General features: G+C 42.2%; 1 protein-coding gene across 5 annotated transcripts in view; it reads left to right on the forward strand.

Moving 5' to 3' along the window:
- The window catches only part of psmc5 (proteasome 26S subunit, ATPase 5), a 123,062-nt gene that overhangs the window by 48,707 nt on the left and 58,892 nt on the right, over window positions 1-15,463 (forward strand). For 4 of the 5 annotated variants that reach the window (XM_059638716.1, XM_059638717.1, XM_059638719.1 and 1 more), the window contains 4 exons: window positions 4,125-4,214; window positions 11,240-11,356; window positions 11,896-12,039; window positions 14,071-14,290. In XM_059638716.1, coding sequence (XP_059494699.1) covers window positions 4,125-4,214; window positions 11,240-11,356; window positions 11,896-12,039; window positions 14,071-14,290 — 571 coding nt within the window. The remainder of the gene's footprint in view (window positions 1-4,124; window positions 4,215-11,239; window positions 11,357-11,895; window positions 12,040-14,070; window positions 14,291-15,463) is intronic. The other variant, XM_059638718.1, reaches the window with a different exon arrangement.

Raw genomic sequence — 15,463 nt, forward strand, 5'->3', positions numbered from 1 at the left:
AAGACAAGGTGTATTTTTGAGCTGAGGGGAGAAATTTTTAAAGACAGGAGGGGCAATTTTTTTTTAAACAAAGAGGGTGGTTCGCATGTGGATTAAACTTGCAGAAGAAGTGATGGATATGGGTACAATTCTAGCGTTTTAAAAGACATTTGGATAAGTACCTGAATAGGAAATGTTGGAGGGATATGGGCTAGGAGCTGGCAGATGGGGCCAGTTTAATTTGGGATTGTTTGGCACGGACTGGTTGGACTGAAGGGTCTGTTTGTGTTGTATGACTCTGCATTTAACAAAATATAGTCTTAAACTTTTAGAAAATGTTGATAAGTGTTAATGTTAGCAGTCTTTTGAGAGCCAGATACTTGTCAAATCTGAAAAGGTTGTTTGCATTGCACCTCTGTTTGAGGTTGACATATAGAAATGCTGCCTGACCAAATAAGCAGCAATTACTACTAGCTACTTCAACCACTGGTCCATCATAGCTTAATGCAGATTAGTGTTTGCCCTATATGGATTTGTTTTTTTAAAACTGGATATAAATTTGTTTGTGAGGCTGGATGAACACAGCAGGCCAAGCAGCATCTCAGGAGCACAAAAGCTGACGTTTCGGGCCTAGACCCTTCATCAGAGAGGGGGATGGGGAGAGGGAACTGGAATAAATAGGGAGAGGGGGGGATGCGGACCGAAGATGGAGAGTAAAGAAGATAGGTGGGGAGGTAGGGAGGGGATAGGTCAGTCCAGGGAAGACGGACAGGTCAAGGAGGTGGGATGAGGTTAGTAGGTAGATGGAGGTGCGGCTTGGGGTGGGAGGAAGGGATGGGTGAGAGGAAGAACCGGTTAGGGAGGCAGAGACAGGTTGGACTGGTTTTGGGATGCAGTGGGTGGAGAAGAAGAGCTGGGCTGGTTGTGTTGTGCAGTGGGGGGAGGGGACAAACTGGGCTAGTTTAGGGATGCAGTTGGGGAAGGGGAGATTTTGAAACTAGTGAAGTCCACATTGATACCATTAGGCTGCAGGGTTCCCAGGCGGAATATGAGTTGCTGTTCCTGCAACCTTCGGGTGGCATCATTGTGGCACTGCAGGAGGCCCATGATGGACATGTCATCTAAAGAATGGGAGGGGGAGTGAAAATTCCATCCCCTGTTCCCAATTCCGCCTCCGCCGCATCTGCTCCCACGATAAGACATTCCACTCCCGCACATCCCAGATGTCCAAGTTCTTCAAGGACCGCAACTTCCCCCCCACAGTGATCGAGAACGCCCTTGACTGCGTCTCCCGTATTTCCCGCAAAACATCCCTCACACCCCGCCCCCGCCACAACCGCCCTAAGAGGATCCCCCTCGTTCTCACACACCACCCTACCAACCTCCGGATACAACGCGTCATCCTCCGACACTTCCGCCATTTACAATCCGACCCCACCACCCAAGACACTTTTCCATCCCCACCCCTGTCTGCTTTCTGGAGAGACTACTCTCTCCATGACTCCCTTGTTCGCTCCACACTGCCCTCCAACCCCACCACACCCGGCACCTTCCCCTGCAACCGCAGGAAATGCTACACTTGCCCCCACACCACCTCCCTCACCCCTATCCCAGGCCCCAAGATGACATTCCACATTGGCAGATGTGCAGGTGAACCTCTGCTTAATGTGGTATACTGCATCCACTGTACCCGGTGTGGCTTCCTCTACATTGGGGAAACCAAGCGGAGGCTTGGAGACCGCTTTGCAGAACACCTCCGCTCAGTTCGCAACAAACAACTGCACCTCCCAGTCGCAAACCATTTCCACTCCCCCTCCCATTCTTTAGATGACATGTCCATCATGGGCCTCCTGCAGTGCCACAATGATGCCACCCGAAGGTTGCAGGAACAGCAACTCGTATTCCGCCTGGGAACTCTACAGCCTAATGGTATCAATGTGGACTTCACCAGTTTCAAAATCTCCCCCTCCCCAACTGCATCCCTAAACCAGCCCAGTTCGTCCCCTCCCCTACCCACTGCATCCCAAAACCAGTCCAACCTGTCTCTGCCTCCCTAACCGGTTCTTCCTCTCACCCATCCCTTCCTCCCACCCCAAGCCGCACCCCCATCTACCTACTAACCTCATCCCACCTCCTTGACCTGTCTGTCTTCCCTGGACTGACCTATCCCCTCCCTACCTCCCCACCTATACTCTCCTCTCCACCTATCTTCTTTTCTCTCCATCTTCGGTCGGCCTCCCCCTCTCTCCCTATTTATTCCAGCTCCCTCTCCCCATCCCCCTCTCTGATGAAGGGTCTAGGCCTGAAACATCAGCTTTTATGCTCCTGAGATGCTGCTTGGCCTGCTGTGTTCATCCAGCCTCACATTTTATTATCTTGGAATTCTCCAGCATCTGCAGTTCCCATTATCTCTGATAAATTTGTTTGTCTCTGGTTTCAAAGTACTAATACTTACAATTCAATTCATCGTTCAATTCAATCATTCATTTTTGTTTTTTAAACTGAGACCAGTAATAGCTCAATACCCTTACAAAGGATAAGGATAGTGACAAAAAAAATCTCCTTTTCAGTTAGGTTTAAACTCTTCTCAAAGACAGGCCTACATTCAGTTTGTTGAATCTTGAGTATGTACTGGTAAGCACAAAATGCTTTTCAGTAAATGCAATTCCCATTTGGGTTTAGTTATGTATATGTGAAATTATTTAAAGAATGTACATAGAGTTGAATGGCATCCTGACCTTGGTTTCAGAAACAAGGAAATGCTGTCCAACGTGCCTTTCAGTAGATGTTTAAAAGTGTGCAAAGTGGGAGAGGTGACTGCAGTTTAATGTCATTGTGATTATCTCTTATTAATACCACCATCACCACCCCCCCCCCCCCCCCCCCCGCCGCTTTCATCCTCCTCTCTTCTCCCTCTTTTCCCCCACTCAACGTACTGGTTAATGTAAAGAATGCTGTAGTTTCTGAAAACTTTACATGCTTGGGTGGGCAAATCTATTAAAGATAGCCCATTTGTCTTCCATTCAGGCACAAACTTATCTATAGAGTGTTTATGATTGGTTTTTCACATACTCCCTCCTTGTGTACAAAGTTTTGATGGAATTTAGTATTGCCACATTTCTTGCAAGGTATTTAAAGCTTCTTAGTTTCAGCATGGATTAAAATGCAGTTAAGTCTTACCTTTGGGCTGGGTATAAAGTGGAACCAAATTGTCCAACTAGTTCAGTGTAGAAAAGTTGCATGTAATGGCAGAAAGTCTGTGGCCTTTTGTACTGCAAATTTTATTGTAATTTTAAAACCCAAGATATGCCATTATCATTAGAACAAGCTATGCCTGAATAGCACAAGCCAGTTCCGAGTGACTTTTATCATCCTAGTCAATGGTTGCAAAAATGTGATGAATTCACTCTAACTTTGTTGGCTTAAATTTGGCAAACAGTATATTTTGTATATGCCTGGTAAATATGTTGCTGTGATCATGTCAGCATAGTTGCTTTCTCCAAGCCATTCCGGGCAAATAATAAGTGCTGTGGCTGTATGATATAAAAATTGGTGATTCTTGTACCAAATTATTTGTCCTAATCATAGGATTTAATCCCTCCTAATGAACATTTACATTGTAAATCAAGAGGCAAACCAGTTCTTGTGCACAGTACGTAATCCCATGCTTAAAGTAGAATTGGGAACTACTTCAGTAATAGTTCTTTAATGAATACTAATAATAGTCCTGGCATACAAAGGGGTTTTTTCAGTTCCCTGTTAATTATTGTAATTCTCTTTGTATTTTTAGGGGTCGAATTGTTTCATTGGATGTGGGACGTGAGGTTGAGAGTAGCTGAACACTTTTCATATTCCTGTTTTGAATTTGCAAATGGCCAATTTAGTGATGGAGTAAGAGTTGGCAGCATTTGCATTCTGTAACTTGCATACCGTTACAGGACGTAATCAGTTTTTTCAAATTAGTTTGGAAATTCATGCAGCCTTCACTCTTAAATATCCACTGTTAAAGATGTGCTGATAATTCTACGAGCCCAGACCAAAATTGTTTTTTATTCCTTCGTATTTAGTAGCTAAAAGCATGCCATTTAAAAATGGAACAAACAACAAGCAGCGTTCTTAACTGAAGGGTTTCTTTGTGTTTTCAGACTCCTAGCACCTGGCATGAGATAGGTCTGAAGAGGAAAAACTCTCATAAGCGTTCTGCATCATGGGGCAGTGCAGATCAGCTGAAAGAGGTGAGACTAAAATCGATGTTGCCACAGCTGTGAGGCGGCTTGCATTTTGGTTTAATGCTTATTATCATCAGCTTGCACATGCTGCAGTGTTAGGTTTGATGAATATACTTGCTCTCATAATTGGAAATGTGTGGCAAAAATAATCGTGGAGAGGTTATAGTTACACTGAGAGACATGAACCCGGAATTGCTCTGCTTTGAGAAAAGGCAGTTCAACAGGAATGTGGATATTGTATTACATTAAGCTGTTATCTTTTCATGGGAGTATGATAAAGCAATGTACAATTTGTCCATTGTACTCATGGTTTGACAAAGAGGTTGGTCAGTGAACCTAATATCTCTTAATGCAGCTTCTCATTTTCTTCTGCTTCTATCGTGTTATGAGAGCATTTCGTTGTCAGAAATGCTACATAACTTAAGCTGGCATCAAGCCACATTAGGTGTGATGACCAAAAGCTCTTAAAGGCATTCCTTACAGAGTGTATCTAAGAAGGAAAGTGTGGTAGAAAATTGTAGTGGTGGGGGGAGGGGGGTATATTTCAGACTTTTTGGCCTGGGGGGAGAAAGGTTTGGGTATATTTTAGACTTCAGGGCCTCGGCAACTGAAGGCAGGGAAACTAATGGAGAAGTTTTTAGTTCAAATACTAGAGGCTGGAATTTGTGAAGCCTTGAGATTTCAGGACTGGAGAAGTTGGGGAGATGTGGTAGGGAGGGGCCAGGATGTGACTATTAAACATGAATGAACATTTAAAATTAAGTTTCTCGACCAGGAGACAGTGTTGGTCACCAAGCATGAAAAAGGGGAACAGAATTTCTACAAATTAGGATGAGGGCAGCAGAGTCTTGAATAAGTTGAAGTTTATAGAAGGTCAAATACAAAGCTGATCTGCTAGAGGGAGGTGGGTATCAGCTGTGGATGCTTCATGGTTTGGGGAAGAGAGAATGGATACTTTGTGGAATGATAAGGGGCGGGGTGGTTGAGGTGAGAAAGAAACTGCAAGAAGATTGTGATCAGAGATAATGGGAACTGCAGATGCTGGAGAATCCAAGATAACAAAAGTGTGGAGCTGGATGAACACAGCACGCCAAGCAGCATCTCAGGAGCACAAAAGCAGATGTTTCGGGTCTAGACACTTCATCAGAGAGCTGTCTGAAGGGTCTAGGTCCGAAACGTCAGCTTTTGTGCTCCTAAGATGCTGCTTGGCCTGCTGTGTTCGTCCAGCTCCACACTTTGCTATCCTGCAAGAAGATTGTGTTGGGATAACATGAAGCGATACAAGGTTGGGAGAAGCGGGCTGAATGAGAAATGCAAAAGGTATGTTGAATCCTCTGGAATGAGCACTTTCAGTTCAGTTTTAGTCTGAGATTTGTGATAAGAGTTGCAGTAAATAGGTTTAATTGTTTCATCAAAAAATTTCTAGTTTCATGCATGTGCAGTGTCACCACCTATGGAAGGTGTTTTTGGGGTGACAACTTTTCCTGTATAGAAACGCAAGCTATTTTCAGAAAATATTTTGTGAAATTGTCGACCAAATTAAATTCATAGTTATCTAGGACATTTTAATAACTGTGGAGCTGGAGGAACACAGCAGGCCAGGCAGCATCAGAGGAGCAGGAAAGTTGATATTTTTGGGTCAGGACCGTGCTTCAGATTTTCTTAAGGGCCCTGACCCAAAAGCATCAACTTTCCTGCTCCTCTGATGCCTGGGCTGCTGTGTTTCTCCACCTCCACATCCTGTTAGTTCCGATTCCAGCATCAGCAGCTCTGACTATCTTAGGACACTTGTGTTGTGACTTAGTTTAATGAGCAATTGACAATTGTGTGCTTTAAATTTACTGTAATTCTGCCTGAATCCAAATGACTCATGTCAACACCAATAAAGAATATTTGGTGATTTCACCACCTCAAATCTCAACCTTCAAAAAAAAGTTACTTTAACCCCTAACTTGGATCATGACTGGACCTCTGATTTTGCCAGCAAAAACTTCAAACTGCTGGAGGGGCTTAATGTACTCCCTCTTTCCTGTGAATTGGAAGTAGCAACTCTAAGCTTACTCTCTTCCAAGTTAAGTTTGCAATACTGCCTTGATCAGGGCTAAAGCATTTGAAGTGCGGTTCATCACCTGAATGCTCAAAAATAACTGCACTTAACAGATTTCGGGGTTCAGGAGAATGAATTCTCTAGAGTGCTTGCTGGCTTTGCGAATGCTGTTAATAGTTCCACTCCAGTGTGATCATCTAATATATCGTCCCCAACATAACTTTAGTTTTGTGGGTGGGGATTCGGAGCTTTATGCTTTTTCTTTTTGACGTTGAGTCATGAGCTTGTTGGCAATTCTCGTCAACCATGTTCGTGGCTCCAAGTCGTCTGGACTACTGACCAATTTTTCTGCCCTCTGCTTTTGTTTTACTACATAATTGGTGACATGGGAGTTTTGATATTTTATGGATTTTTGAAAACATTTTTATTTGCTTCATTTAAGGCAGCAATGTACTCTTGCACTGCTGCATGGAGCTGATCATCACTAAAATCTTTAACAAGTCTGTTCTCACCAGAAATCTATAGAACACATTAAATAGCATAGTTCAGTCGTATTTGTTTACAGGCCTAATATAGACTAATGTTCTTGAAGTATGTGGCAATGTGGCCAGTTTCTTTTATGGACAATTTTGACATGTTCTAAATGGCAATTATCATGTCTTGGTTCAAAGACTTTACGGTCTTAGAAGATTTCAGTCGATCTGTAATGACATTTTGTTACCTACAGTCCAGAAATAATTCTAGTTGCAGTTTGTTGCTGCGGCAATTAAGACTATGATTTGCTCTGACTCATTATAATCACTGCTTACATACAATGTAAATGAGATAAAAACATCCATTTTCCACTCCCCTAATCCTCACTATCATCACCTCTGCTTTAAACATTTGCCAGATTGTTGATTTCCTTTTTGATCGCAAAATCTTCCAAGCTGCAGAAAGGTAAAGCATACTTGTCTGTTCTGAAAGCAAGCTGTATTGTACATGACTGCACTACCTAGCCCTTGATATGTTTAGGTCATAGTTATACAGGATGAAAACTGACCCTTTTTCCAACCAGTCCATGCTGACCATTATCCCAGCCTAAACTGGTTCCATCTGCCTGCACTTGGCCCATGTTGCCTCAAACATTTCTTATTCACTCACTTATCTAAACGTCTTTTTAAATGTTGTAACTGCCCCCATCCACCACTTCCTCTGGAAGTTCACTCCGGACTGTTTCAAAAAAAGTGCTCCTCGTTGTTATTTAAATCCTTCCCCTCTGCCATTTTTTAAAAAAAAGTCCTTTAGTCTTATAATCCCCCGCCCTAGGGAAAAGATACCTGCCATTCATATTACCTGTACCCTCCCAATATTTTATAAACCTCCAAAGATCACCCCTCAACATCCTATGGTTCAGAGAAAAAATCCCAGCCTATCCACCCTCTTGCAACTCAAACTTTCCATACCCAGCCACATCGTGGTTAATCTCTTTTGAACTCTGGTTTAATAATACCGTTCCCATAACAGGGTGACCAGAGCTGGGCATGGTACTCCAGAAGAGGCCTCACCAATGTGCTGCACAAACTCAATGTTGTATCCCAACTCCTATTCTCAAAGGTTTGAGCAATGAAGGCAAGAGAGTTAAATGCCTTCTTAACCACCTTTTCTGTGTGATGCAAACTTCAAACAATTATGAACATGAACCCTTTGGTCTCCTAGCTTTACAACACCACCCAAGGCCCTACTTTTAATTGTCCTATCTTTTGTTTCTCAGTAAAGCAATATCTTGCATTTATCCAAATTAAACTCCATCTGCTACCATTTAGCCCATTGACCTTGATGAAGATCTTGTAATTTTAGATAACCACCTTCACTGCCCATTAGATCACCAGTCGTTGGTGTCATCTGTAAACTTATTAACCATGCTTTCTGTACTCAATCATTTTTGTAAATTACATAAATTACAAGCAAGTGGACCCAGCAGAGCCCTGAGGAATGCTGCTGGTCGCAGGCCTACAGTCTGGAAAAACTAACCCTCCTACTACTGAGTCCCCTGCTTTAAACCAACTTGTTATCCAATTGTCAAGCTCACTCTGAATTCCATGTGATATAAATTTACCCATCAGTCTACCATGCGGAACCTTGTCAAATGTTTTACTGAAGTCTAAGTAAAGCATGTCCAATGTTTACTGCTCTGTCGTCATCAGCCATCTTGGTTATTTCATGTTACTACATGTAACGAGGTATTACACAAATGCAAGTTACTTATTTGAGACAACCTTGACTTCTGGTAAGCGAACTCAACTTTTTTTCAGCGTAAGCGAGAGAATTTGCATCAGTGCCTGGGTGTAGTGGAGGCTTGGGCCCAGATGCATTTGTTTACGGGTTGTTTTTGAAGTAAAAGGGTGGTAGTGATCTTTTTCTGGAAGGAAATGATTTTCAGAAAGTATGTAGCAAATTAGGATTAGTTCTTACAAATACATTTTTGTGAAAATTGTAAAAAAAAATAATAAAACTGCCTTCTCGCAGTCAGCTGGAGAATGGTAATCCTCTTCACGTTGGAGGTAATGGCCTAATGGTATTATCGCTTAACTGTTAACCCAGAGACCCAGTTAATGTTCTGTGGACTCCAGTTGGAATCCCAACATGGCAGATCAGGGAATTTGAATTCAATTTAAAAATGTGGAGTCAAAAGTCTAATGATGGATTCATTTGTCAATTGGAAAAACCTATCTGCTTCACTAATGCCTTTTAGGGAAGGAAATGGTCATCCCTACCCAGTCTGGCCTCTGCTGTGGGTCTGGAGTCACACAATGTGGTTGACTCTTAATTGCCCTCTGGGAAGTAAATGCTGGCCTGGTCAGTGATGTCCTCATCCCAGGAATGAATAAAGAAAAGAGCAAAGCATGATGTCCGTATTGGGTGCACAAGGGAGGAGCACCAAGTGGACTAAACTTTACATGTTTGTATGAATTTATGACTGCATTTTTATGAAGTTCAAAGTTGTACACCTTCATTTTAGGTGAGAAATTCCAGTCAATCATCATGCTGTTTGCATGGAATTTTGGGAAAGTGCAGTAATCTTTACAATTGGACAAAGTACTTGGCTGTGCATAAATTAAGATGAGCCCCATTTCTTGACTTGGAGATTGCATTCTTTCAAGCAAGTCATGGTTTCAAGCTCCCTTTTTTAAAATCTCTTTTGGGATGTGAGCTTTGCTGGCAATTGTTCATCTAATTAAGTCCTGGTGAGCCACTTTCAGAGACTTGAAAGTGTTACAGACTGACATGATGGCCTAAGTACCTGGGAGCATTTCTCTGGCGATGTCCCTTCAGCTGGGACGTGCCTGACCGTTCAGGTGAATATAACAAAGTTACTTGAACAAGAGAATTCAGAGGGTGTTATGATCATAATTTTATTCACAGCCAACGTTTTGGCATTATTGAGCCACTTATCTTGTCGTTTGTGCAGCTATTGCAGTGCTTTCCAAAATATTTTCCACTGTGACCCTGCTTTTTGAGCTTTTGAGGTCATGATCATTTTAGATGAGATCGGAGGGACTGGGAGTGTGGAGATGGACAGGGCTGGTTAACTGGCTAAGAGAAGGGATGCTTGTTTGAGTAGAGCATAGTGGTTGTAATGTGGTCAAAGGTCCATAGTGGCCACAGTTGTCTTTTATTTCAGGCCCCCTAACTTTCAACCTGTGACCCACTTGGGGGTTTCGGTCCTCAATTTAAGGAGCCATAAACTGTTGGTGCCTAACTTCCCTCTGTTCCACCAGTAACTGCCCTTAAAATTAATTGACTCTGAATGTTCTCAGATTATATAAATGCAACTTGTATGGCTGCTTTTTCATACATTGTAACTGTACTTTTGGCTTTTAAACAAACAATAAAATGTTCTCGTGATTATTTTATTTGATTGTGCAGTGTGCATAAAACATTACTAACCATTGGGTAGGATCCCAGTTCAAGCTTAGACCTGACCAGTTGATTATCATTTAAATTTTTTTGGAGACATGAGAAAATACTGATTTATTTGATTTGAAAGACTCTTTTTTTAAAAGAACTTGCAAACTAAATTAGTGCAACTACACGCCAGAACATATCTTTCGCTTTCCACTTTCAAAACTAATTGTAAATTTGACCAGTATCTCTGCTTGTTTTGACTTATGTACAAAGGGTTCAATTAAATGCTGTTTTATGTACTCTTTAATTTGAATTTCATTCACTCTCTTTAAAATGAAATTCCTGTTTTGATGTGTTTTGTATGTGGTGTAATACCCAGTTTTCAAGGCTTGTGTAAAGCACTTTGTTATTCTAGCGAAGTGCAGTTGCTTTCCATAATTTGATGCCTGGCATTTTACGTAAGAGCATTAAAGAAGCATAACTAACTTCATTTAAGACTTGCTAACCTCTGCTCATCACTCTAAGTTTTTTTTTGCTTTTTATTTTGGAACATTTCAGAGCATCTATGTTCATAGAATCCCTACATTGTGGAAACAGGCCCTTTTTGGCCCAACAAGTCCACACCCAACCTGAGAGTATCCCACCCAGACCCATCTCTCTTCTCCACCCCCCCCCCCCCCCCAAAAAAAAAAAAGCCATAACCCACCTAAATCTACACCTCCCGGAACACTCTGGGCAATTTAGCACAGCCAGTCCACCTAATCGGCACATCTTTGGACTGTGGGAGGAAACCCACTCGGACAAGGGGAGAACGTGCAAACTCCACACAGCCTCGAACTCCGGTCCCTGGCACTGGCACGTAGTCTAAGACCACCTTTGAACTCTTTGCTCCTTTTTTGCTAAAATCCAAGCCAAGGACTACCTCAACACTTCCTAATTTTTCATAAATGCTGGCTTTGAAAATTCTTTTTCCTACTTAACTGTAGGAAATAGTGTTCTTGCTTGGGATATTAATTTTTCTTAAATTAATATTCCTGTGATAAAGGGGTAAGTAAAAGCATTTGAAATAATTTTTTTGCCTTTGTTGTTTCACCAGATTGCAAAGCTCAGACAGCAACTTCAACGCACTAAACTAAGCAAAAAGCATGGCAAGGAGAAAGAGCGACAGTCACCTCTGCATGGAGATCATGCTGCTCTGGGTGTGGTACAGCAGGTAAGATGCTCTCTATGATGCAAGTTATCCCTGTTTGGCCTGTTTTAGACACTTTTTATAATTAGTTATATTTATTAAAATTAATCAAACTTGTACCCTATTCAGGTTGTTGTATGAATTTTGAGCGTGGCCCCAGGGTAGTTCCATGTCTTGAATTTGACTCTCCAGTGCTTCTCATTGATCTTTGGAAATTTGCTAAAGGGAGTGTTTAAATAATTGAACCACCTGCATTGTTTGAAAGCAAACACTGTATCAGTCAGTCTCCCATAAACCTCATGCATTTAATACTGAAATGTCATATTAGATTGCTAGCTTTTTTACTTGAAATAAGATGAGTATGTTTGAGGGATATTTAGATCCCCACCACTTACTTCCTTCCTTTTTGCAGCTTTCTATCTCTGCTTCCATAGTCAGTTCATAGCCTTTTTGGCTTTTGCAGAAGCTTTGTATTTTTACCCTCACACTTGTCTTTTGGGAATATGAACTTTTCATTAAATTGTGCATTTTTTCTCATAAATTGATGTATTTGACTTTGAAAGGGACCTTCCAAGTTTGTACCCATTCTGCCAGCAAATCTTGCCATCACAAAGTTAATTCCGCGACTTAGGAACAGTTTGGAGGCAATAAATCAAGAAATTGAAGGAATGTTTATTAAAGAACCTGGGGATAAAGAGTTACTGAAGGTAGGTGCCTTTGTCAGGATGCTAACTTTTAGTCAGTTATGTTTTCTTTCTTGAGTATTGTTTTCAGGCTTGATGCATACATCTACTCCTAACTGTATTGAATGTGTACTTCAGATTCAAATAGCTTGCATGAAAATTTTTCCACTTAACTGCACTGTAATGCATTAATGAACTATTTGATCTGTTCCTGACTTGATTGTGGGTATGCAAGAATTGCAATGGAGTATGCCAAAGTATATTAGAGTTGTCCTAATGCCCTGAGCTAGGTTTTTTGAGGGAAGATAAGAAGCAACCACTATTGTGCTGTTTTGCAGTGGTTTTTACAAAGAAATATGTGCTGACCAGTTTTCTGATCAGCTGCATTGTTGTTGTAAGTGATCAGTCTGGCATTTACTTTAAATTGTGCAAGACAGCCTAAGATTGATCTTCATGGTTATAATTCCACAGAGAAGGGTTGTGTGCCTAAGAGAGTGTTCATTTCTGTACCACCACCACCAAACTCCTTTGTATAGTGCATCTTCAGCAGCATGTCTTCAGCTGGAAGTGCCCATGCATAGAATTCACTTTCAACTGCACGGTCTACTGGTTGAATAGTCTGCCAGAACCTAGTGTCCAGGTTCTCCTCTGTTTATGGGTGTGTGCAAGAAAATCCATTTTATTCAATTCATCAAGGAGTCTAGGCGGTTTTCCACTCCACCTCAGAAACGGTACATTGTCAAGAGTAGAGCTTTGATCTATTGTGGGAATGTTGCAGTGTTAGTTATCATTCAGTTAATTCTGTTAAACTAGAGTTCCTGTCAGCTTTTGCAGCTGGTGTTTAATGTAGTACTAAAGTGCCATTGATTCATTGAGTCATGATGTCCACACCTCTGGCTATACCCACGTCCTGAGTGTTTCTCTGAAAACTTGAGCAAATAATCTAGGCCAGCACACGATTACATTGTTTTCTAGAAAACAACTTTGAGATGAGAAGTCAAAACTAAACCGGTACATTCTCCCAATATTCTGATCCATGTTGAGCCTCCACTGTGCCACAGTAATTTGTTTCCATTGCTGTTGTGGGGTTTTGTTCCGTGTTAGCTCCACACTACAACTGAGAAGTGTTTTAACTTAATTTATCACACTTTCAGAAATTAAGCTGGTTCAAATATCTTGGTGAAATTCAAAAATTTCTGTCAACAGTCACCCAAATTTAGTTTTCATTGATTTAAGAATGGCCTTATGTTTTGTTAGTATCCAACAAAAGTGCTTTACAATAAAGTAAACTCCTGCATATATTAGATGCATATTGCACTTATTTACATCCCAGATCTTGCGGGTGAAAACTAAGTTAAATGATTGTTTCATTAATTTCTGGTAGAGATTAAGGACAGAATGTTGCCCGCAGCATCTGATATCCATAAGTAATGCCAGATCAAGTATGGTCATGATATTAAGTCTCTCTGAAAAGATAGTGCCTCCAAAAATGCAGTACTGTCTCATTTGAAGAATTGCAAAGTCATCTTGTGCTGAGAGCTCAATGTGGTGATAACTGATTTCATCAGATTTGTAAATGTGTGCTGCAACCAAATTGAGCATGTTGATTAAATTTTGTAGCTATAGTGATGTGGCTTTGACTGTCAATACAAATTTAGGCAGAATGTAACTATGAATCAGTAGTGAAAAGAAATGCAAGCAGTTCCATATCTTCTAAAGCTTATTTAAAAACATTCCAGTCTAGCATTTTTACTTGTTTGCTATGTACCAAATCCTTTGCTATCAGTGAGGGATGAAGTACTTGGTTTTCCTGGGGATAAATCAAAAATGCAGTTAGCACTATATTAGAAATCTCCTATTAACTGTGAAGGACCATACCATCTGAGCCTGTCAATTAAGTGGGGGAGGTGGTGAATAACTGGGTCTGAAGCCAACCTCAAGTTTCTTAATCTGCGTATTGAGAGGAATGAGCATGTAATGATCAGTGTGAACTGCAATTTTGAGGCCTTCTGTTTCAAATCACTGACTTTCATTTTTCCTGCATCTGCTTTGTAGATAATGGAAGCACCTGATGGGCACAGGGCACCCTTCCCTTCACAACGACATAGCAGCAGTTCTCAGAGTGAACCTTCACCTATTCCTCTTGAACAGACCAGTGGCTATAGCAGTCCTTCTCCGTATCCTTCCCCGTCCACTTCTCCTTTGTATCCAAACGGAAGCCAGGAAGAGGGGCCGTGTTTTATTGAAGATGTATCATTTTTTGTTCGGGATAAAGGTGAGATCATGGTCTGATGTGGGAGATATGTTTTCTGAATCACTTGGAAGAAAATTTCAGTTGTTTTATTCCTTCTGTCTCTTGCCCCTCATGGGGCGGTTGGCTCAGACTAGGGAGAGCCAAGCATACGTGAGCAACTTTGTGCTATTGTGGCCATATGTTTGCTCTGTGATACCATTTCAAGGAGCGTTATCAAGTTCTTTGACTTTAGTGGACGTTAGCGCCAAGTTTGATGCAATGTTTGTTATGCCCAAGACTGTTATTGTAAGGTTTAAGATAATAAAATGTGAGGCTGGATGAACACAGCAGGCCAAGCAGCATCTCAGGAGCACAAAAGCTGACGTTTCGGGCCTAGACCCTTCATCAGAGAGGGGGATGGGGGGAGGGAACTGGAATAAATAGGGAGAGAGGGGGAGGCGGACCGAAGATGGAGAGTAAAGAAGATAGGTGGAGAGAGTGTAGGTGGGGAGGTAGGGAGGGGATAGGTCAGTCCAGGGAAGACGGACAGGTCAAGGAGGTGGGATGAGGTTAGTAGGTAGCGGGGGGTGCGGCTTGGGGTGGGAGGAAGGGATGGGTGAGAGGAAGAACCGGTTAGGGAGGCAGAGACAGGTTGGACTGGTTTTGGGATGTAGTGGGTGGGGGGGAAAAGCTGGGCTGGTTGTGTGGTGCAGTGGGGGGAGGGGATGAACTGGGCTGGTTTAGGGATGCAGTAGGGGAAGGGGAGATTTTGAAACTGGTGAAGTCCACATTGATACCATATGGCTGCAGGGTTCCCAGGCGGAATATGAGTTGCTGTTCCTGCAACTTTCGGGTGGCATCATTGTGGCAGTGCAGGAGGCCCATGATGGACATGTCATCAAGAGAATGGGAGGGGGAGTGGAAATGGTTTGTGACTGGGAGGTGCAGTTGTTTGTTGCGAACTGAGCGGAGGTGTTCTGCAAAGCGGTCCCCAAGCCTCCGCCTGGTTTCCCCAATGTAGAGGAAGCCGCACCGGGTACAGTGGATGCAGTATACCACATTGGCAGATGTGCAGGTGAACCTCTGCTTGATGTGGAATGTCATCTTGGGGCCTGGGATGGGGGTGAGGGAGGAGGTGTGGGGACAAGTGTAGCATTTCCTGCGGTTGCAGGGGAAGGTGCCGGGTGTGGTACATCCCACTACATCCCAAAACCA

The sequence above is a fragment of the Stegostoma tigrinum genome, chromosome 31, assembly GCF_030684315.1.
Source record: "Stegostoma tigrinum isolate sSteTig4 chromosome 31, sSteTig4.hap1, whole genome shotgun sequence".
Lineage (NCBI taxonomy): Eukaryota > Metazoa > Chordata > Chondrichthyes > Orectolobiformes > Stegostomatidae > Stegostoma > Stegostoma tigrinum.